Source organism: Myotis brandtii, unplaced genomic scaffold, assembly GCF_000412655.1.
Source record: "Myotis brandtii unplaced genomic scaffold, ASM41265v1 scaffold167, whole genome shotgun sequence".
Lineage (NCBI taxonomy): Eukaryota > Metazoa > Chordata > Mammalia > Chiroptera > Vespertilionidae > Myotis > Myotis brandtii.
In genome coordinates, this window is record NW_005356128.1 from 383,696 (window position 1) to 408,243 (window position 24,548).

A 24,548-nucleotide genomic window follows, 5' to 3' on the forward strand; every position below is an offset into this window, starting at 1 on the left:
ATTCTACTAGTAGTGACGTAGTTCCAAAAAAGAATTAATAAATCTTGTTTATCCTTCATAATCTTGCATGTTATGTATCACTGCTCTTTCAATGGAAATTAATTCCGACCAGTACGACACCCATGTCCAAATTTAATACGACCGCAAAGGGTTAATATATTTTAAAAGACTTTTTTATTACCATAGTGTACAGAAAAAGCCAGGAAGGCAAAAGTGAGAAGTGACTATAGGTTTATAAGGAAATTAGTAAATGAGTTTTAGAGTTCTAGCTCTAACTGAAAATTAAAAAACAAAAAAACAATATACCTGATTTTTGGTTTCTGTGTACTTCATGTGAAAACTTCAAAGCTTAGGAATTTTAATACTGAGAAGAAAATAGTTGAACATGGGCATATTTTTCTCCTGTAAGATAACCTTACTATTACAGTGTGAACTATTTAAGTACTTGTAGGGACCATATGTGAACTTTTTTCTTCTTTTTTATAATTGTTAACTCCTTTTACTATGTGTAAGTATCTGAGGTAGAATGATATCAGCTAATTTTATCACCTACATACCTGATGAGCTTCCAGTATTTGAGGTAGAAATTATACTTTTAGAGATGTTGAGAATCTTTCACACCTTTATTTTAAAAGGTTAGTATGTTAGACATAATTTGTTTTAAAGCTATGCAAATGCACAATGTATTTGACTTTTATTATGTTTTTGTTTTTTGTTACTACAGTCAAAGATTAGAAATAAGAGCACAAGTTGCTGATGCTTTCTTATCCAAGTTCCAACTAACTTCTGATGAAATGAGTGTTCTCCGAGGTACAAGAGAAGGACCTATTACTGAGGTATCTTGCTTTTGTTATGTTCATTTAAAGTGTTGCAGTTACAGGCTTTATTTTATCATTTAAAAAATATTTGATTTGAAAATATTTTTAAATTTGGAAATTAAGATGCATATTTTAAATTGTTTTATTTTTTTCAAAGCAATACATGTTCTTTTTAAAGGGTACAAGGCTTATAAAGAAAAGCTACATCACCTCTTCCACTCCTCCTTATCTCTAAGTCTTTTGTCAACCATTTCAAACCTGTTAATTGCTGCTTTTGTAAATTCTATATTTAAGAGCTATTATTAAAAAGAATTTGCTTTTAATGTAGTGGGGATGGAAAGGCAGTAAGTTATCCAATCAAATGCATTTAAAGATTACTATTAGTTATGTGTACTAAATTTAGTGCCTGTTATTCCGGGGATGGGGGTGTACAGGATATTAGATCAATTATAAAGAATAAACTATATGTTCTTTCATTTAACAAATATGTTTTAATTATCTGTGTTAACTATTTTTTATTGATTTCCTAACATGAAATATGAGGATTTAGCCTCTTCCCCTCAGCCCCACCCCCCTATACACACACACACACACACACACACACACACACACACATTCTCTTTCCTTTGTACCTCACAGTACAGTAGCATGGCATTTTCCGTTTTCATTTCAATGACATTACAGTGATTACATGTTCTTCATTTTACAATTTTTTGTCTTTTCTAGATTAGGAAATTCCTTATTTTTTCATCTAATGAATTTTTTATCCTATGCCATTCTTTCCAAACTGACATAGAATTATAAAACCTCTCAAAATGCTAAACAACAGGGAAACGTTTTATTTCTTTCTTTTTTTTTTTTACTTGAAAACATTCAGTTTTTCCGGAAAGGAATTTTTCATTTTCCTAACTGGGAGGAACTACAAATGTACACTTGCTGTCATTATTCTGGGGTCTGAGGGCAGGAAGAGTTCTTAAAGTGGGGGTGGAGTCTCATGGAGTGGCTCTGATAGATGTCACTGTTATCTTACAGTCCAGGCTGGAATGTAAGCAGTTACCTGTGGGTAGGGACATTGCTTATTAGCCCTTGTAGTTTGAGGAACTTTGCACATTTTAAATATTTGACATCTCACCTTTTCTCTTCTTGGGAGAAATAATAAACTGTATTAGAGGGGATGTTTTTTATTTAAATTGAATTCATCAAAGAAAAGTAACACATTCATTATTTTCATGTTTAGAACACTGTTTGCTTTTATAAACTAAGGCTCCAATATGTTTTTCTAAAATAAAATATCTTGGAGTTCAGTATCTGTCAGCTTTTAATATTTAATGAGCATCTTTTATACATCTAACTGTGCAGTCTACTCTTAGATGTGGGGACAAGAATGGGTATATAAAAGATATATAAAATGTCATGTTTAATGATAAGAAAGCCATGCTTAACTAAGTCATAAGATGTGCATTCCATAGCACATTTTTCTTTGTGATAATCTTTAGGTTTGCATTTCTCTTCACTAGACTATGCACTTCCTCTTTATAAATTTTTCATCGATGGCAGCAGACAATTGGCATATAGTAGACATTGAATTAGTATATGTTTTGAAATTTGAATAAATATATTACACTTTACATAAAAATTTAGAGAAAGTTGAGATCAGTATAGAAAGGATCAGACTAGGGAAAGTATTTGTTTTTCCTTTGTAGTAATATTTCAGAGTAATGTAATTTTACCTGAAAACATGGACATTTTAAGATTGCATTCTTAATTTTAAAGGATTTTTTCAAGGGATTGGGAAGAGTAAAACAGATTCATAATGATGTCAAAGTTCTCTTGCGTACAAACCAACAAACAGCAGGGTGAGTAACCTTTTCAGTTCATAATTGCATTGCCTCTTATATTTCCAAAATTAAAAAAATTCTAGGTTCTTTTTGAAAAAGTTTAATCTTTATGTGTCCTTGGATAAGGATGGAGTTATATCCTGATGTGCTTAGAGTAAAACAGCAATTGGGTAACAAAGTGATGGTAATAAAATTTGACATATGTTTAACTATAAAAAAATTGAAAATCATTCCATAAAATGATAAAATGCTAACATGATGTAACCAAATCATTCTGTAATTAAACAATATTTAGGTGCTTAGATGTAGCTGTTGGCTAAAGTTTAAATTGTAATGCATTTTTATTTTTTATTTTTTTTTAGTTTAGAAATTATGGAACAGATGGCCTTGCTTCAAGAAACAGCTTATGAAAGACTTTATCGATGGGCTCAAAGTAAGTGATTTCTTTCATGTGGTCTGGATTTGTGAATATCAGTGTTACAATATTTTTTATCTCACTTGGTCATTATTTGATATATTTTGATTTTAGTTATCAAAAAGTACTTTTAAAAAGAAAACAAACTTTACATCTGAACATATTATGAACATTTAACATCAGTCAAGCAATATGTTGATTAAGGATGGAAATTAAAAAATAAAGTCAACATTTCTAGATTATTTTATCTAATTAGATTATTCTATCTAATCTAGATTACTTTATCTGATCTAGATTAGATTATTTTGTTTTTATTTGTGTAATATATTTTTATTGATTTCAGACAGGAAAGAAGAGAGAGGGAGAGATAGAAACATTAATGATGAGAGAGAATCATTGATCGGCTGCCTCCTGCACACCCCCCCACTGGGGATGGAGCCTGCAACTAGGCATATGCCCTGACCGGAAATTGAACCCTGACCTCCTGGTTTATAGGTCAATGATCAACTACTGAGCCATGGTGGCCGGGCTAGATTAGATTATTTAATTTCATTTTTTTTAATTATTATTTTTTTAAATCTTTATTGTTGAAAGTATTACATATGTCTCCTTTTTACCCCCATTGACCTCTTCTAGCCCACCTCTGCCCCCTGCCCCAGGCTTTCACCACCCTATTGTCTGTGTCCATGGGTTATGCATATATGGATACAAGTTCTTTGGTTGATCTCTTCCCACCCTCTCAACCTCCCCCGACTTTCCTCTGAGATTCTGCCATCTCGATTAGACATTTCTTGTTATTTACATAACTTTATTATAAATAGTGAATAATATTGTATTTCTGCTGTAACAAATTGCCACAAGCTTAGTGGCTTAAACCAATACAAATTTATTTTCTAGTAGTTCCACAGGTCAGGAATCATATATGGTTCTCACCACACTAAAATTAAACTGTTGCCCTAGCCAGTTTGGCTCAGTGGGTAGAGTGTTGGCCTGCGGACTGAAGGGTCCTGGGTTCGATTCCGGTCAAGGGCATGTACCTTGGCTGCAGGCACATCCCCAGTAGGGGGTGTGCAGGAGGCAGCTGATCGATGTTTCTCTCTCATCGATGTTTCTAACTCTCTGTCCCTCTTTCTTCCTCTCTGTAAAAATTCAATAAAATATATTTAAAAAAATAAATAAAATTAAACTGTTGGCAGGGTTCTATTCATTTCTGGAGGCTCTGAGGAATAATCTGTTTCCTCACTTATTCAGTTTGTTGGCATAATTTAGTTCCTTGAGTCTGTAAGACTGAGGTTTGAATTTCCTTGATGGCTGCCACTGAGGGTTTTTCCCAGTTTTTAGAGGCTGTTTGCATTCTTTGGCGTATGGCCTCCTCCATCTTTAAAGCTAGCAGCGGAGGATCGAGTTACTCTCTTGCTTGAATATCTCCTGACTCTTCTATCTATATCTCTACCTCTTCTGCCAGCCTCTTCCACTTTTAGGTCCTATGTGATTACCTTGGACCTACTAAGGAAATCTGGGGAAATTGCCCTTTTTTAAGGTCTATCACCTTAATTCCACCTGCAAAGTGTCTTTGCTATGTAAGGTAAACTATCACAAGTTCCAGGGATTAGGGATCTTTGGAGGACCAGTATTTTGCCTACCACAAATGGTTTATTTGCTTTAGTTTTGTTTAAAAATGTTTCAATAAGTTCTCAAAATTTCCTATTAAAACCAAAGAAGATAGTTAAGAGCAAGAATGGAATAGGAGAACAGAAATTTTAATAGGTGTTACCAACTGACTATTGAAGCAGTTGGGATTAAATCTCGTTAACCGGTAACACCTGTACTGTACTGTGAAAACCTGGTTCAGATGATTTATCTGGTTCAGATGATTTACTCCAAAATGTGTTTCTTTTTCTGCCTCTCATTTTTTGCACTGTTTACTCCTACTTTGAGTCTTGTCTCTTTCTCTCTTTATATACAAGTCCTACCTCAATCTTCAAAGCTGAGTTTAGGTTTTACATCTTTCTGGAACTCTCCATGGCTACATTTAATCACAGTGACTTTTCCCCATTTCTGAACACTGTTGGGAAATATTTATTTGGCATTTAATAATTTACTACTCTATTATTACTTTTTGTATATGTATATTTTTGCTCTCTAGTTTAGATTTCTTTTTCAAAGGCCTCAAATTTCTTTGTGCTCTCATGACATCTAACATAGTGGTTCCAAACTGTGGGACAGTGCTAGTGTGAGGTCTTCATATCTTAAAGGTTGGTATTTCTGAAACAAGTTTGAAGTTCTTTAAACATAGTGGACTCTTAATAGGTATTTAATGATAATATTAGAATATTAAAATAAAGAAAATTTGGTGTAGGGATTTTTAAAACTTTAAAGTCTAAACTTTTAAAATGATATTCTTATTACTACATATTATCCATATAAACATTTTAAGTATATGCTTAAAGATTACTCCCAAGGGAAGGAACTTTGTAATATATATGTATATATTGTGTGTGTGTGTCTCTGTGTGTGTATTTTTAATACTCTTCCCCTCTTGCCTTGAACATTACTGTGTATATAGCAGTTATTCAGTGAATATTTTTTCATTGATGCTTTTTTTAGAAATATAGTTTTTTAAAACAATAATAAAATATAAGTTTGGGGTGTACCAGGTAGCATATGTGGTCATTTAGAGTTATATAAATACTTAAGCTTAAATTTTTAGTTTGGTTGACAGCATAAACCAGTTCTTGATAGACATATTCTCTACGTTTGCCCAAGCATTTTAAAAATGCAATATTTGCTATAGAATTTAGACTATGATTGTACAACAGACATAATAAAGACCTAACTTTAATTTAACAGAGGTTCTAATGTTAATTATTTTTCAGGTGAATGCAGAACATTGACACAAGAATCATGTGACATATCTCCAGTATTAACTCAGGCAATGGAAGCCCTGCAGGATAGACCTGTCTTATATAAGTAAGTGACTTTTTCCTAATTAAAAAAGAAAAGCCCTACTTTTGTTTTTATAATGCACCTTAACTTTTGGTATTATTAAATACAGTAGTTTGAGTGATACTTGTAATAACTTACAATGATATTTTCATCCCATATTATGTCTATATCAATGCTAGCATCAGTTCATTTGCATATTATATGCTAAAGAATGAAATATGGAGGGGAAAACCCAGGTGTTCCTGTATCTAAACTACCTCTTATATTTATGTAGAGGCTAAGGGGCTTTTCCCCATTCTGTCATTTTATTAACTACCTTGGAATTGTGACTAAGACTCCTGTAGCAACACTATCTTGGAGAGAAAGAGGTCAAATAGAAGACTGAGAAATGAAAAAAGGGTCCAGATCTTTGATCCTGTAAGTTATACCAGCCAAGAGATAAGTGATAATATATAGAAAAGAACTTATGCATTATTAACTTGTTTACATATTTGTTATTAATCTTCATTTTAATTTTATTATTTTATTTCTCATCCTATATAATAAAACTCTAATATGCAAATCGACTGAATGATGGAACAACCGGCAGAATGACTGGTCACTGTGACATGCACTGACCACCAGGGGGCAGACGCTCAACGCAGGAGCTGTCCCCTGGTGGTCAGTGTGCTCCTACAGGGGGAGCACCACTCAGCCAGAAGCTGGGCTCATGAATGATGAGTGCAGTGGCGGTAGCGGGAGCCTCTCCTCCCTCCGTTGTAGGTGGGCGGTAAGGAGCAAGGGGTCCTGGACTGTAAGAGTCCCAGACAGTGAGAGGGATGTCTGACTGCCGGCTTAGGCCCGATCCCCGGGGGGATCGGGCCTAAGCTGGCAGGTGGACATCCCCCAAGGGGTCCTGGACTGCTAGAGGGCACAGGCTGGGCTGAGGGGACCGCCCCCCCCCCAAGGGCACGAATTTCATGCACTGGGCCTCTAGTATAAAATAAAAGGAAATACTTTTTATTTTTAATGACTGGAATAATATGAAAAAAGGGAGACCAAATGAGTAGTTATAATTCAGGAGACAGAAAGGAAGTGGACTTGTACATACACATTGAATCTTACTCTGAATCACGCCTTTCAGATGCTAGTAATATTTTACAAGATTTCCCATTACTCTGCTTTCTGATTGGAACATTACTTAGCTTGTAATAAGGTTCTAGAACACAAATGCTGGGACAGCTGTGTAAAAATATTATTCCACTCTTGTGTTAAGCAGAATTGTAAGTGTTAGAGATACAACATCAATGAAACACTGCCCTCAAATTGCTTTAGTTTATGAAGCCAGATATAAACACATCCATTTTATGAATATACTAGTTGCTGTTCTAGAGGTCATGTTTCAAGTATTCTGTGGTAAGAGATAGGGTTGAACAGTAGGGAAAGTTTCCTCTGGAAACTAGGTAAAGTGAGTTCTGAAGGTTAAATAGGCATTTTCCAGGAAGAATGGGAGCAGAGAACATCCTAGGTTGAGAGAACAGCAGCTGCCAAGATGCAGATTAAGAAAGAACATGCAACTTTGAGCAATCATTGCAAAAGCTTGCACTGGTCATTGGGTTAGTAGTAAGAGCTGGACCATAATAGCCGTAAATCTTTTTTTTTTTTTTTAAATATATTTTATTGATTTTTTACAGAGAGGAAGGGAGAGAGATAGAGAGTTAGAAACATCGATGAGAGAGAAACATCGACCAGCTGCCTCCTGCACATCTCCCACTGGGGATGTGCCCGCAACCCAGGTACATGCCCTTGACCGGAATCGAACCTGGGACCTTTCAGTCCGCAGGCCGACGCTCTATCCACTGAGCCAAACCGGTTTCAGCGATAGCCGTAAATCTTGTGCATGTACATATGATCAGCTAATGTTCACTATGGGTCACCAGCTCTTTAGATTATATTTACTTTGAAATTTGTTTCCTAGCTTCTTCACTTTAAGGTATTGGTGTTTGGTTATAAGTCATTTAGTACCTAAGACATTTGATGTTTGATTTTAATAAGTGTTACATTGTCCACAGATTCATGTTTGTTGACAAAGTCAACCTTTTTTTAAACAAAAATGCCATTGTGTTTGGACATTTGAAAAGGTCAACTGACTTCTATAAATATATTTTCACTAAATTTTGCTTTTTGATCAACATTTGGAAAGGGGCAATACTGTTTAATGGCTTAGAAGGTGTGTGTGTGTTCTGAGTTACATTTTTTGAGAAGACTTTGCATGCACCTTTATAAGCTTCTGTTTCCTTAGCTGTAAAATGAGGATAATATTATTACCTATCTTACAGGTTCTTGGAAAGATTAAATTATATTTTTCACTTAAGGTGTTTAGCATAATACTTTGCTCATCACTAAATATTAGCTATTATTTTTATTTTGAAAAGAGATAAACTGGAAAGTTGTCAACTAAAAAGGAATGTTTTTAGGGTCTCCATGACAGCCAGGCAGAAGCTTGAAGGACAAAGAATAGAGCTATAATCAAGAGGAAAGATGATTTTTCTCTGAAGGGCACATGCCAGGGAATAGGCAATAGGGGGACAATAGTGCAGATGAAGCACTTGGAAGATGAGCGAGAAGGGAGGATTTTAAGACCAGTTGATTACCATAAGATGAGTGCTGAAAAAGAAAATTGGCCTTTCATTAAGTAATCATGTATCTTCAAAGTGGTGGATTCTTTAAATTTAGCACAAACTTAATGTATCATGTTAACCACCAGATGGCATTATATGAACTTTATTTAAGTAATGTACACTAGCTTTACTTTTCATTATTGTGTCTCAGATGTGTAGGTATCATGTATAAGAAAAATGTCAGTTATTGAAGTCCTTAGGGAAAGTTGCCATACTCAGTTTTTGTTAGTAATATATAACTGGAATGCTAATGCATTCTTAACTTTTGAAATTTCTTCAAAATACAGAAATTTCTTCAAAATGAAATTTATTATATGTGGAAATGAAAAAAAAAGATGTCTTCTTTGCTAAACTTTCAGAATATAAATATAAAGAATGTAATAAGTACAGTATTGATTTTTCTTCATTCTTTCTGTATTTGTTACATTTCTTAGGAGGCTTTTATACTGTTCTTTTATCCTTTAATTTGTTATTGACCAAAATTTTTCATCTTTTAATTTGCTTTTTGACCATAATTTTTCTTTTTCACTATAGCTAGATATTATAAAAAATGGGCATTTTAATTTTACTAGAGGCATTTTAGAATATTTACATAATTTTACATTCACCTTTGTAATTGTGCATTTTGAATTTTTGACCTTCGTTGGAAAAGAATCTGGTTTTGGTTAAAGAAGTTTTCTTCTATTTCTGGGAAGAGATGTTTCATGTCTACAGATATCATTGAAGGTTTATTGTAGCTTACATTATTCTTGCTTCAGATTATGTCTATTATTGCAATTGGATTACCATTAATATTGTTTATTGATATCTTACAGAGTTATACAGATTAGATTCCATGGTTTGTGGGATTTGATAATTTCCCCCTTCTCTTTTAAAATGCCAATGGTTTCTAATATAACTTTTGATCAGATTGTTGGGTTCTGAGGGTGAGGATTAATTTTCTATATTTAAAAAGTGGAAAGTTTTTGAATTTTGTTTTGTGATAAGTAGTCATTTGATCAAAAGTCACTTAATGTAATTGGTGATTATTTAAAAGGGGTGGAGAATGTCCGGCCCTCGAGCCGTATAAGGCCCCTGAAATCATTTGGTTTGGTCCTGCAAAGGCATTAGGGGTGAGTTAATTAAATGTTTGACCAAATATAGCAGGCTAATTTTTAAGTTGATAATTTTGTATGGTCTGCGAATGATGTTATAACTATCCAAATTGCCCTTGGCAGAAAATAGGTTCCTTACCCCTGAGTTAAAAGAATGCAGTTTTTACACTAAAACATTGAGAATTTAAGAGCATAAGGGGAAAAATAGAAATTTTTGTTCTAATTTGTTTTATAAAATAGAAAGTGAATGCAAGGCAGTTGTACAGTTTAACAAAACTCAGCTTGATATTGTTTCCATCTTGACATATTGCTAGTATGTCATTGCAGGGAATTGCATAATCAGTTTAACAGAATGCAAACACATACAAAGAACCATGATCTGGTTACTGCTAAACGGTCTTTTAAAAGGTTCAGATTCCTAAAAATTTATAGTTATTGATCACTTCACTACACTTTCACTTTTAAAAATATTTTTTCTTCCAGCTTGTGTTAAAAAAATGTATTCTATTAAAAAATCAGTAGCATATTTAAGAAAGCGGTATAGCTGAAGGAATTAATTCTTTGGAAACCTTTGTGAAATCCTGGTAGCTTTAGTTTATATGTACAGTAATAAAATAATTCTTAATATTTAGTCTATTAGAACACTGCCTAGGCATTTATAAGTTAATGGATCTAGAATCTGCTGCCATTGGACTGTGAAAAAAAATTTTGTTTTCTGTGTACTTTTAAAAAAGAAAGAACTTTCATTTGGGTGATGGGTGTAAGGAATAGTGGTGATAATGGGAAACAAAGGGAGATTTTAATCAAAGAAATGGGTACTTGTGGCAACTACAAGCCATCCTATAATTTCACCCCAAATTGTTTGATCTCCCATTTCAAAGTTTTCCTTCTCTAAAATTCCCTCACCTTAGAAAGCCTTTCCCCCCTTTTTCAACTAGAATTGATGACATGTAAACATATGTAAAAGAAAGTTATTTGCTATGTATGCTAAGGTGATCAGTAAATTTAAGAAACATATATTTACTAGTGAAGTCAAAATAAGCTTTTAAATGTGAATAGTATGTTTTGGACAAATTTGGTGGTAGGTTGTGATAATATGTATAAAGGAGAGTTTTTTAATGTAGAAGGAAGAAGCTTGTACTAGTAGTTTGGATTGCGGAGTTGTAATTGGCCCTGAGAATTAGATAATATGGCCTTATGTGAACAGTGGAGCATCATGTTTGGACTAGGAGGATAATGAAACCTGAATAGTCCAAGATTTCTATCTTAACCTTGATTTTTACTTTTACCTAATTCACTGCTTTTTTTGCTTTTAAAAAATATTTTTATTGATTTTTAGAGAGAGGGGGAGAGGGAGAAAGAAACATTAATGTCAGAGTGAAACATCAATCGGGTGCCTCCTGCATGCCCCCCTCAGGATTGAGACTGCAACCCAGGCATGTGCCCTGACCAGGAATCAAAGTGTCAACCCTTCAGTACACAGGACAACGTCCAACCAGCTGAACCACATCAGCTGGGGCTCTACTGCCTTTTTTTTTCTTTTTCTTTTTCTTTTTTTTTGCCACTGCCCCTGTGATTAATCCCAGATCCCAGCATTCTTTCTTAACAGTAGTGAAGTTTTATACTTTTAGATTGAATTTTCCTTGTTTAAAAACAGTATTGCTTAAGAGAGTTGTGTAAAGAAGCTTTATAGATGTCTTGCTTATCTTAGAAATTGCATGAATAGTTTGATATAACCATTAGGAAGAAAACAACTATTTTTTATATTACTTGTTTCTTCTAGGTATACCTTAGATGAATTTGGAACAGCCAGAAGAAGTACAGTTGTCCGTGGATTTATTGATGCTCTTACAAGAGGGGGCCCAGGAGGTACACCTAGACCCATTGAAATGCACTCCCATGACCCTTTAAGGTATGGTAATCAGACAATATTGGAATATTTGATGGTTTTCTGAAGGGAATCTTTACTAATATTTAGTTTTTTCATTAGATATGTAGGAGATATGTTGGCTTGGCTCCATCAAGCTACTGCTTCTGAAAAAGAACACCTTGAAGCTCTCTTAAAGCATGTAACTACACAAGGTGGGCCCTCCAATTGTATTGCTAATGTCTAAATATATAAAATAACACAAGACTTCTCTGTTTCTATACTTACTGATGACTCCTTCACGGGGATAAGCTTTTCTCACCTACAAGGTACAATAAGCATCCTAATTAAATTTCCTCTTCCTGTTTTTCTTTTTCTGCTAATAAACTTTCTTCTCTATCCCCTTTATCCTTGTCACACAACTGTTCACACCTTTATAGTGGACCCTACCATATCAAATCTGGAGTCCTCTGCTTTTCTTTTAAGGCATTGCTTTAGCATACATTATCTCAGATCTTCCATGCCACATCACTTTAAAGGCAATTTAGGTGTGAGTAAGCTGACTAAGTGACTTGCTTATGGTCATTAAGCTGCTAATTCTTTGACTCCTACTAGCCAACCCCTCTTTTAATTCTCATGTGAGTTTTAAAGTTTTTTGCATAATTAACTATGTACTAAATGTACTTAAAATTTTGGTTTCATTTCAAGGAAGAAAAATTACTATTTTTGAATTGCTAAAGTCTTTTGTTCACAGAAGCTCAGATCTTTGTTTTGACTACCTGAAGGTGAATGTCATAGAGGGGGCTAATGGATAATTAAGATATTCTGTTATTGATAGGCAGTGAAGCGAATTATTGTCACTGGAATCACTTTTGTTTTGCATAGCTTGGGCCCTCATCATTCTGGTTCAGCACATGATCTGCACAAGAGGCCATTGTACAAATTGGTGATAAGACTTAACCTCCTCATTTTTAACTCTTTGGTATTCCAGCATATTTGTTAGATAGACACAAAGTCTGAACTTTTTAAAGTTGGTTTCTGTTATCCTTAAGTACCCAGTTGAAGAAAATGTATTTCTTAAAAAATGTTTCAGAAAACTTAATATGAGAGACAGTGTTAAGACCTGAGAAGAAAATAGATTAGAGTTAGATGAAATAGGTTATTCTATGGGAATGGCTTAATTCTTCTAAGCCTCGGTTTTATCATCTGTAAAAATGAAGGTGGTTGTAAGCAGTAAATGTCAAGTACCTAGTACAGAGCTTGATAAATAGTACTTAGTAAATTTTAGCTTTTCCATTAGATTACAAGGTGTGGTTTCCATTTTTCTCACTGCCTAGAATAAGGTGGTTGGAGAACAAATGCTAATAAATCTTCACAGTGCTTCCTTCAATTAATATCTTTTACACTCCCTTTTGACTCATATTTACTTTTTCACAAAAAAAATGTGTTCACTTTATCAATCACTAAATTAATCAATTTGTTAGTCAAATGAATTAACAAGGCTCTAAACTCAGATATTAACATAATTAATAAAGGCCTAAGGGATATTGAACTTAATAAAATACGATTAGTTGTATTTTTGAAGTGGTTGTTTGCGGCAGCAGTCTGCGGTGTTTACCTATGCCGCCATCTTGGTCGTTGAAGAAAATGTATTTCTTAAAAAATGTTTCAGAAAACTTAATATGAGAGACAGTGTTAAGACCTGAGAAGAAAATAGATTAGAGTTAGATGAAATAGGTTATTCTATGGGAATGGCTTAATTCTTCTAAGCCTCGGTTTTATCATCTGTAAAAATGAAGGTGGTTGTAAGCAGTAAATGTCAAGTACCTAGTACAGAGCTTGATAAATAGTACTTAGTAAATTTTAGCTTTTCCATTAGATTACAAGGTGTGGTTTCCATTTTTCTCACTGCCTAGAATAAGGTGGTTGGAGAACAAATGCTAATAAATCTTCACAGTGCTTCCTTCAATTAATATCTTTTACACTCCCTTTTGACTCATATTTACTTTTTCACAAAAAAAATGTGTTCACTTTATCAATCACTAAATTAATCAATTTGTTAGTCAAATGAATTAACAAGGCTCTAAACTCAGATATTAACATAATTAATAAAGGCCTAAGGGATATTGAACTTAATAAAATACGATTACATTTATTTCAAATGTTTGTTATTAGTGCCATTAGTCATATGTAGTATTTTTTCAGTTTTTTGAAAGTGAAATGTAATATGGAAAAATTTTTGAGTTATGTTATAATTAATTGTAGGTGTTGAAGAAAATATTCAAGAAGTTGTTGGGCATATCACTGAGGGGGTGTGCAGGCCTCTAAAGGTAAAATATTTCGTTTTTATGTATGTTATATGGTATCTGGTTAGATTATGCCCTTATTCTTATGAGTTTAAACACACTGATAACAGCCTGAATTAAAGCTGTAATTTTGTCAAATTAACACAGTATTGCACATAATAATGTATATTTAAAAATAATTATTGTTGATTTTCTAAGAAAGAAAATTTGAGACATTCTTAGTTTGCATATGTTGATTTTATTTTTACCTATTATGTTTCCAATAGTAATTTGTCAATCCCTTGAATTGAAGTAACTAATTTCTGAACACTTAACAGATTTACTAACAACTTTTCCATTTATAGTAACTTTTCCAAGTATAGTAAACTTTTGTGATAGCAATAAATAATAAATCCAAGGATAAAATAATAAGTGTGTTATTATCAATACTATTTGTAGTACAGGAAACAGAATTTGAAGTCAAAATTAGAATTCCCACTTTGCAACTTAGTTGTGTTCACTTATTCAAATTGTCTAACGCTTCTGCACCTTAATTTTCTCACGTTAAACCTGTATATAAAAATGTCTACCATCAAGGGGTGTAGGGATGAACTGAGAAAACTGTAGATGAAGTATGTAGTTCTTGGCTTCTATAAGGCCTGCAATAGATGTTGTTTTTCTTTATTAAAGAGTAATTTGCAATTGTTGGTTTATTTTTCCTTGTTGACTGACTTCAGTTTACTGTTTAGACATTGAAATCCAGAAGTTTCATGATTTATTCTTACCAATAATCAAACCCTGACCTCAGTGGTTAAGGTTGATGCTTAACCAATGAGCCACTTTGGCTGGGCTCATTATTCTATTGATTATTTCTGATAGCAACTGCTTTGAGCCAAATTCTGTAGATAAGCAATTATTTTTTTGTAGAGTATATCTGTTAAAGTATTTTTGTTATTTTTCCATCCTCTATCATTTAATATTCAGAAATCTTTTATTTAGAAGGGATTTTATGATTTCTGCCACAATAAAGTTTTATTATTTTTAATGCTTTCTTTAACATAATGATTAGTGAAGAAAAGTTATGCTTTTAAGAAATGTTTAATATTTTTCTCACATGTTTTAATAGGTTCGAATTGAACAAGTAATAGTCGCTGAACCTGGAGCGGTTTTATTATATAAAATTTCTAACCTCCTAAAATTTTACCATCATACAATCAGGTAAGTGGAATGGTTAAATGTGCTTGTTAAATCCTGTGATACCTCAGTTCAGTTAGAACAGTGTAAGATTTTTTTTTTTTAATTTTCATTGTTTGCATGACTAAGTATAACTGGTAAAACTTCCACATGAATGAATGAACCATATGCATAATTATCTGTGTCATTTTTTCAGGTCTATTGTTTCCTTTTGCTTTTATTCTTCAAACAAAATTATATACATGCTTACATACATCCACAACATAGATAACATTGTAAATGCACTAGTAAAATAGATTTATAGCACCCAGAGCACTATATATTATACTCAGAATAAGGCATAATAAGTTAAATATCGTATTCTGGATGTAAATAACAATTTTTTTTTTACCATTTAGTTTTCTATTAGTGACAAAACAAAACCATAGCTTTATCTTCTCTAAATAAAGCTACTTTAGCATCTCTAAATAAAAGCTGCGTTAGTGTCTCTAAATAAAACCTACTTTTATCTGATTAAGGACCATTTGTCTTATCCTATATAATAAAAGCCTAATATGCTAAGTGTCCGGTCGACCAGTCGGCTGTTCAACCATTCAAAGTTTAATATGCTAAGGCTGCTCAACTGCTCGCTATGATGTGCACTGACCACCAAGGGGCAGACAGTCGACCGGTCCACCAGTCACTGTGGTGTGCTCTGACCACCAGGGGGCAGATGCTCCGACTGGTAGGTTAGCTTGCTGCTGGGGTCCAGCCCATCAGGACTGAGTGAGACAGACTGGACACGCCCTGGAGCCCTCCCGTGGTCCCTCCCAGCTTGCCAACCTCTCATATCCCTTCCCAGCTCCGATAGTGCACTGGTGTGGTCCCTCAGCCTGGCCTGCACCCTCTTGCAATCTGGGACCCCTCGGGGGATGTCGGAGAGCCGGTTTCGGCCCAATCTCGCAGACCAGACCGAGGGACCCCACTGGTGCACGAATTTATGCATTGGGCCTCTAGTTTAAAATATAATCTTTGATTCCAAAGTTTGCATTCATTTTAGCTTTGCATATATATATGTTGATGGTATTCACCTACACCAGAGCTTTATTATAAATGTCACCTTAAGACTATATTATATATGTTATGTTAAAACCCTGTCTTTTCAAACTTTATTTTTGATAGTTTCCATATTAGTTCATTAAAAATGATTTAAAAAATAATTTTTATCCAGTATGACAGTATGAGGAATAGAATGTCCATTGTTAAAATTGAAGATAATTATTATAACTAATAGTTCCTGGAGAGGTGTAAGGATCACTAGTTTGCAAATCACCAAAAGACTGGCAATGATGTTACCTAGATTCTAATGACTGAGATTAAACATTCAAAACTTCACAGCTAAGAGATTGATTTCTTGTCCTACTGGTAGATTTTCAAATAAAACTAACCATGCAACTGATCAGAGATAGGATTTGGGTTCTCTAAAATTTTAGATATAAATTTATCACTTGCCATGACTCAAAAGCAATAAATTAATTTTAATTGTAAGGTATAGGCTTCCTAAAATAAGAGAATGATACATACTTAAGAGCTGAAAGCAGCTAACACATAGTTTATGCTGTATTATGCAACAACATTGGTAAAATAATTAAGTTATCTATGTAGTAATGCCGATATGGAAGTGAATGAAATTTATTATTTGAAGATAATGATAACTCAATACTAATGCAGAGAATCCTATCTAATAAAGAGGTAATATGCAAATTGACCATCACTCCAACACACAAAGATGACCACCCCCATGTGGTCAAAGATGGCCGCTGCAAGATGGCTGGCAGGGGAGGGCAGTTGAGGGCTATCAGGCCAGCAGGGGAGGGCAGTGGGGGGGACCAGCCCTGCAGAGGAGGGCAGTTGGTGGTGACCAGGCCTGCAGGGGAGGGCAGTTGGGAGGGACCAGCCCTGCAGAGGAGGGAAGTTGGGGGTGACCAGGCCTGCAGGGGAGAACAGTGGGGGGGACAAGGCCTGAAGGGGAGGGCCATTGGGGGGGACCAGGCCAGCAGGGGAGAGCAGTTAGGGGTGACCAGGCCTGAAAGGGAGGGCAGTTGGGAGCGATCAGGCCTGCAAGGGAGGACAGTTGGGGGGGACCCAGGCCTGCAGGGGAGGGCAGTGGGGGGGACCAGGCCTGCAGGGGAGAGCCGTTGGGGGTGACCAGGCCTGCAGGGGAGGACAGTTGGGGGGGACCCAGGCCTGCAGGAGAGGGCAGTTGGGGGCATCCAGACCTGCAGGGGAGTACAGTTATGGGTGACCAGGCCGGCAGGGGAGGGCAGTTAGGGGTGACCAGGCCTGCAGAGGAGGACAGTTAGGGGTGACCAGGCCTGCAGGGGAGGGCAGTTAGGGGCAATCGGGCTGACAGGGGAGCAGTTAGGCATCGATCAGGCTGGCAGGGGAGTGGTTAGGGGGTGATCAGGCTGGCAGGCAGAAGCAGTTAGAGGCAATCAGGCAGGCAGGCATGTGAGCGGTTGGGTGTCAGCAGTCCTGGATTGTGAGAGGGATGTCCCAGATTAGAGAGGGTGCAGGCTGTCCTGAGGGACACCCCTCCTCGCCCCGTGCACGAATTTCGTTCATCGGGCCTCTAGTGTTAAGAATAAAATAATTTGGATTCTGAATACAGTAGTAACTTTTAAGGCTTTGACAATTATAATTTTTCTACCTTTGAAGATAATTTTGAAGAAAACAGTTAAGATATTTTGATAGTTTTGCATGTACTCTTCTACTTGTACACACATTTTATCATTTAGTCAATTTGGAAAGTTGACTATAAATGTCATTCTTCTAGGTTCTAATAAAATGGCAATGAACAAAGTTTAAACTTACATTCTAATAGCAGAGACAAACAAGTATAAAATAATTTTCAGTAGTGTGAAAGGACACTGAGGAGAAATAAAGCAGGACAAAGAAAGTAGAAAGTATAAGGAGTGGCCATGAATGACTAGTTGTATATATGTGTGACTGTTTTTGAAGGTCTTTTGGTGGAGGATATTTAAATAGAGATCTGAATAATGTAAAGGAGTTGGGATTGAAAATATCTTGGAGAAGAGTGCTCTATATAGGTTCATACTCTGGCCTTAAAGCCATGAAAAGTTTGCATTGTAGAGGAGAAGGAAGGCCAGTGGTTGGAGTGGAATGAATTAGGGGGCAATGAAATCATAGAGGTAGGCAGAGGCCAGATGATATAGGACTTTGTAGGACACGGTGAGGGTTTAGATTAAAAAAAAAAAATCTTTATTGTTGAAAGTATTATGTAGGTCCTCTTTTTCCCCCCCATTAACCTCTTCCAGCCTGCTCCCATCCTTCTCCCTCCTTAAAATTTTATTGAGGATTTTAGTGTCTATATTCATCAGAGATACTGGCCTGAAGTTCTCTTTCTTTGTCATGGCTTTATGTGGTTTTGGAATTAGGGTAATGCTGGCCTCATAGAAAGAGTTTGGAAGTGTTCCTTCTTGAATTTTTTAGAATAGTTTGAATAGAGGTATTACTTTGAATATTTGGTAAAACTCTCCTGTGAGGCCCTCTGAACCAGGGCTTTTGTTTGCTGGGAGTTTTTTATTTTATTTATTTTTATTACTGCTTCAATTTCATTAGCAGTCATTGGCATATTCAGGTTTTCTGATTCTTCCTGAATGAGTTTTGGAAGGTTGTATTTTTCTAGGAATATGTCCATTTTGTCAAACTTGTCCCATTTGTTGGAATAAAGTCTTTCATAGTATTTTATTACAATCCTTTGTTTTTCTGTGGGGTTACTTGTAACTTTACCTCTTTCGTTTCTGATATTGTTTATTTGGGTCCTCTCTTTTTGTTCTTGTTGAGCCTGGCTAGAGGACCATCAATCTTGTTTATCCTTTTGAAGAAGCAGCTCTTGGATTTATTGATCTTTTGTATTTTTTTTTTGGTCTCTATGTCATTTATTTCTGCTCTGATCTTTATTATTTCCTTCCTTCTGCTTGTTCTGGGCTTTTCTTGTTGCTCTCTTTCTAGTTCTTTAAGTTTCAGGGTGAGATAACTTATTACCAGTTTTTATGAGGTAGGCCTGTAGTGCCATGAACTTCCTTCTCAGGACTGCTTTCACTGTGACCCATAGGTTTTGGATTGTTGTGTGTTCATTTTCATTTGTTTCCAGGATGTTTTTTATTTCTTCTTTGATCTCTTTGGTAACCCACTCATTGTTTAATAGCATGCTACTGAGACTCTATGTATTTGATTGTTTTTGAGTGTTTTTATTGCAGCTGATTCCTAATTTCATGCCATTTTTGTCTGAGAAGATGCTTGGTATGATTTCATTCTTCTTGAATTTGTAAAGACTTAGCTTGTGTCCTAACATGTGGTCTATTTTTGAAAATGTCCCATGTGTACCTGAGAATAATGTATTTTCTGTAGCTTTGGGGTGGAATGTTCTGAAGATGTTAATTATTTCCAACTGTTCTAGAGTGTCATTTAGGATTGCTGTTTCCTTGTTGATTTTTTGTCTAGAAGATTTATCCAGTGATGTCAACGGGCTATTACAGTCCGCTACTCTGATTGTATTTCTGTCAATCACTCCTTTGATATCCTTCAGAAGTTTTTATATATATTAAGATGCTCCTGTATTGGGTGCATATATGTTTATGAGAGTTAGAGGCTCTTATTGTATTGATTCCTTTAGTATTATGAAGTGACCTTCCTTATGTCTTGTTATGGCCTTCAATTTGAGGCCTATTTTCTCAGATACAAGTATTGCTACTCCAGCATTTTTTTTCATTTCCACTTGCCTGGAAAATTTTTTTCTATCCGTTCACTTTCAGTCTGTGTCCTTTGTTGTAGGGTGTATTTCTTGTAGACAACATATATATGGGTCATGTTTTCTTATCATTCAGCTACCCTATGTCTTTTGATTGGAGTATTGAATCCATTTATGTTTAAGGTTATTGTTTATTAGACGCCTGGTGCACGAAATTTGTGCACTCAGGGGGGAGGGTCCCTCAGCCGGGCCTGTGCCCTCTCGCAGTCCTGGAGCCCTTGGGGGATGTCTGACTGATGGCTTAGGCCCTGTGGAGCAGGCCTAAGCCAGCAGTTGAACATCCTTAACACTGCCGCAGAGGCGGGAAAGGCTCCTGCCACTGCCACTGCGCTCACCAGCTGTGAGCCGGCTTCTGGCTGTGTGGTGCTCCCCCTGTAGGAGGGTACTGACCACCAGGGAGCAGCTCCTGCATTGAGCATCTGCCCCCTGGTGGTCAGTGCGCATCATAGCAACCGGTTATTCCACTGTTTGGTCGATTTGCATATTAGCCTTTTTATTATATAGGATAGGTTCATGTTTGTTGCCATTTTTATTCTTTATGCCTTTGTTCCTTCTTCCCTTTCTATTTCTTCTTTTTACAACAGTTCCTTTAGCATTTCTTGTATTGCTGGCTCAGTGGTAATAAACCTCCTTAGCCTTTTATTTCTGTGAAGCTCCTGATTTCCCCTTCAATTTTGAATGATAGCCTTGCTGAGTATAGTATTCTTGGATTCGGGCCCTTGCTTTGCATCACTTTGTATACTTCATTCTATTCCCTTTTGGCCTGGTGTGTTTCTGTTGAGAAGTCACTTGATAGTCTAATGTGAAATCCCTTGTAGGTAATTTTCTGCCTCGCTTTGGCAGCCTTTAAGATTCTTACTTTCTCATTGACATTTGCCAGTTCAATTACAATGTGTCTTGGTGTCAGTTGTTTTGGGTTCATCTTGTTTGGGATTGTCTGTGCTTCTTAGACTTCTGTGACTTTTTTTCTTCCCAAAGTCAGGGAATTTTTCTGTTATTATTTCTTCAAATAGGTTTTTTATTCCTTGCTCAGCTTCCTATCCTTCTGGCATCCCTATTATGTGGGTGTTGTTTTGTATTGTCCCAAACCTCCTGATGTTTAATTATTTTTTCCAGTTTCTGTTCTTCTTAGGTGTTCTTCCAACTTCTAACTTGCTGATTTGGTCCTCAGCGTCTTCTAGTCTACTGTTGAAACCTTCCATTGTGTTCTTTATTGCAGCTATGTCATTCTTCATTTCCCCTTGATTTTTACACATGCTGGTGAATTTCTTATCCAGATGTTTGAGCATCCTTATAATCATTACTCTGAATCTTTCTCTGACAAATTGCTTGCCTCCATTTCATTTAGTTCCCTTTCTGGTGAGTCCTTCTTTTCTTTCACTTGGGCATTGTTTCTTTGTCTCCCTCTTTTTGCTGTTCCTTTGTAATTATTTCTATGTATTAAATCAGATTGCTATGCCACTCAGATTTTTAAAATTGGTATTATGTAGTAGATTTTTGTGGGACCCAGTGGCACAGTATCTCAGGTCTCCTGGGCTGGATGTTCTAGGGAGGTCCCTTACTTGAGATATTTGGGTTCTCCAGATAGTTGAGTCTTTAATGTTATTGTCCCTTTCTTGGATGAAGTCTCCTCTCAGGGTGTCAGATTATGTGGAACAGTCCCTACCATGTCATGCCAAGCTGACAGAGCAGCACAAAATACAACATTAAAAGACACAACACAGACAGAACAGAACACGAATGTACACAAGACACCTATGACCCCAATAAAAGTGACCACCAGAGAGAAGAGAATGAGGAAAGTGAGAAGAGAGCAAGAATAATAACAGGAAATAAAAAAAAAGAAATGTGGGGAGAAAACACAACAAAACAAACAAATAAACCTAAAAGCACTAACAAAAAACACCCATAGAAAAGGGCGGGGCAGAATCTGTTTATGCAGAGCTTAAATAAAGAAAATTAGGTTAAGGATTTGGATGAATAGAGGAAGGATCATGGTTTAGAATAGAGGAAGGAGAAAAGAAATGAGAAGTAAAGATGAAAAGATATAAAAAATTTTTTAAAAGGAGAATAGAGGAGAGAGAAGATAGGACTAAATTTAGGAAGTGAAACAAGTTAAAAAAAATAGGAGAAGAAAAGAACAAGAGAAAAGAAAAAAAATTGTGTAGTTAAGAAATAGATAAGAGAAGCGCAAATGATGGAGTAGGAGCAGGGAAGAGGCAATTAGATATATGAATAAACCAACAGAGATTAGAATAATGACACATCAATAAAGCAGATAAAGAAGATCAATGTTTTTAAATGGGAAAAAAGAAAGAGAAATACTAAAACAGGAAAAGGAGAAGCAAAATGGGAGTAAAAAATGAGAGAAGAGAGGAAGAAAGAGGTGCAAAAAATAATATTAAAAAAGTAATAAAAAATAAAAATAAATAAAAAATATAAAGTGAAGTGTTGTTCACTTCAGCTGAGTTTTAATGCCCCCTGGGAACTGGTTTAGGACCACACTCTTCTGTTCTGTTGCTAATTCTGGACTTTCTGTTAGGTATTTAGGTGCTGGCCACTGTCAGGCTTTTAGCACCCTACTTGAAGCTCCAAGCGATCCGCAGGTCCTCTGCTTATGTCAGTCTCTGTAGGCCTTGGCTACAAACAGGCAGGGCCATTCTGCTCTCTTTTCCTATGTGCCAGCTGTCAGTTTTAATCACTCAAGCATCTGTTTCTGACCGGGTTTTAGGTGCAGTTGGTGCTGTTTTGCTTTCAGGGAATAAGATAGGTATTTTTTCCTGACCCAGAGCTACTCCTTCGTGAGTGGCCCAAAATATTACCCTGCCCTTGGTTGGTCAGGAATCATTGGTTGGTAAGGAGACCACTGGGGTTGGCTGGAAACCTGGAGTTTTTATCGGTCTCGTTCCCAGAATAGCAGGGCCGAAGGCTCCTCTTCCAATGCAGTCACTAAGGGCTCCTATTCAGACCCGTAGGCTTGGCCTTTGCCTTTGTTTCCTTCTCTAAAGCAGGGGTCCTCAAACTTTTTAAACAGGGGGCCAGTTCACTGTCCCTCAGACCGTTGGAGGGCCGGATTCTAGTTTAAAAAAAAAAACTATGAACAAATTCCTATGCACACTGCACATACCTTATTTTGAAGTAAAAAAACAAAACGGGAACAAATACAATATTTGTATTTGTATGTGGCCCGCAGGGCTGTAGTTTAAGGACCCCTGCAAAGCTTGGAATGAAGGGTGTGGCAGGCTATATCACCTGAGGCTATTGGGAGGGGCTAGCTTCTCTGGGGGAAAATGGCCGCTTAAGTTTGGACGCTTAAGACCAGATGCAGGGCTCCTGGCCAATGTCTCCCTGCCCTGCTTCCCTCCTCAGCCTCCCCTCAGGCACCTTGAGTCTGTGCCTGCCTCTGTGAGCTCCAGCCTCAGGTGAGTGTGTGCAATTGAAAAGTCCTATGTTCTGGGATTAGAGAGGAAAAACAAAGACAAAACAAACCAAAAACAAGAAGGAAACCACGGCTTTCTCTCCCCACAGCACCGTGCTGTTTTTCCCTCATGGCATCATGGTAGCCAGCAGCTCTGTTGCTTCTTTACACAGTTGACTGTTAAGCCTGTTGCCAAGGGATGCAGCTTTGGTGCTTAGCCTGGGCAGGGCTTCTATTTTCCTGAGGGAGCTGGCACTCCCGTAATGCAGCTTCTTCCTCTACCTCTCGTCCTGCCAGCCCTCTCAAACCCATGTCCTGTTCTTCCTACTGGTCTCTAGGTGTTTTCTGCCCTTCCTTTTTGTAGCTTGTCTCCTCAGCTGTGCTTAGTTTGTTAATTCCAGTTGGTTGTTTTCTGATTTAGTTATATTTCCACCTGTCCCCTGGATGAGGTGCATGACATGTCTGCCTATTTGGTCACCATTTTTTCTCCAAGGGTTTTAGATTTTTATACTGAGTGGGTTGGGGAAGATGTGGGAGAGTTTTGAAAGACTTGAGCTGATTTATGATTAATTTGACTCTGGGTACTCTGTGGATAATGTAATGTGGTGGGGCAAAAGGGGGACAAAGAAGGCATTTAGGAAGCAGTTGTGATAGTCTTGGAGATGGTGAAAAGTAGTTGGTTTTGGAGATAGCCAGTTATAGCCAGTAGGACATATCTGTGAACTAGATGAGGTCAGCTCTGAATAGTTACATGCTTGTAATATTTATTTATTTAGTGGTTAAGAAGAGAAGAAACCCCCAAAGAAAACTGGGAAGGAATAGGCACTGAAGTTGGGGAAAAATAGGAGATAATGCAAGTCCCAAAAAATTTTTTTCTCCAGTACATTAAAACTACTGGAGGATATAGATTCCATCACAATGCAGGAGTAAACCAAAAAAGGGAAGATTTGGAATCCAGGAAACAGGGAATCCAGTATACTTTGATTGCGTTTTCTTTCTGGTAAAACTTTTTCTTTCTGTAGTTAATAATTGCTTGGTTTTATACTTGCTTACTTTTCTATGTCCTTATCACTATTTTAGACCTAAACTATTAAGTAGACTCTGCATTTTCTACCATATATTCAAGAACACCCAATTTACCTCCTCTCTTCTCTTCCCCACATCCCTTTCAGAGCCCCCATTCTACTTCTCCAGTTTAAA

The 24,548-nt window shown here is 36.3% G+C and overlaps 1 protein-coding gene across 1 annotated transcript in view; it reads left to right on the top strand.

Annotated features, from left to right (window-relative positions):
* The window catches only part of COG6 (component of oligomeric golgi complex 6), a 127,054-nt gene that overhangs the window by 53,338 nt on the left and 49,168 nt on the right, over positions 1–24,548 (top strand). The window contains exons 7-14 of the mRNA XM_014536851.1: positions 725–836; positions 2,592–2,674; positions 3,019–3,089; positions 5,948–6,041; positions 11,555–11,683; positions 11,762–11,853; positions 13,904–13,968; positions 15,050–15,141. Of these exons, the coding sequence (XP_014392337.1) occupies positions 725–836; positions 2,592–2,674; positions 3,019–3,089; positions 5,948–6,041; positions 11,555–11,683; positions 11,762–11,853; positions 13,904–13,968; positions 15,050–15,141 (738 nt within the window). The remainder of the gene's footprint in view (positions 1–724; positions 837–2,591; positions 2,675–3,018; positions 3,090–5,947; positions 6,042–11,554; positions 11,684–11,761; positions 11,854–13,903; positions 13,969–15,049; positions 15,142–24,548) is intronic.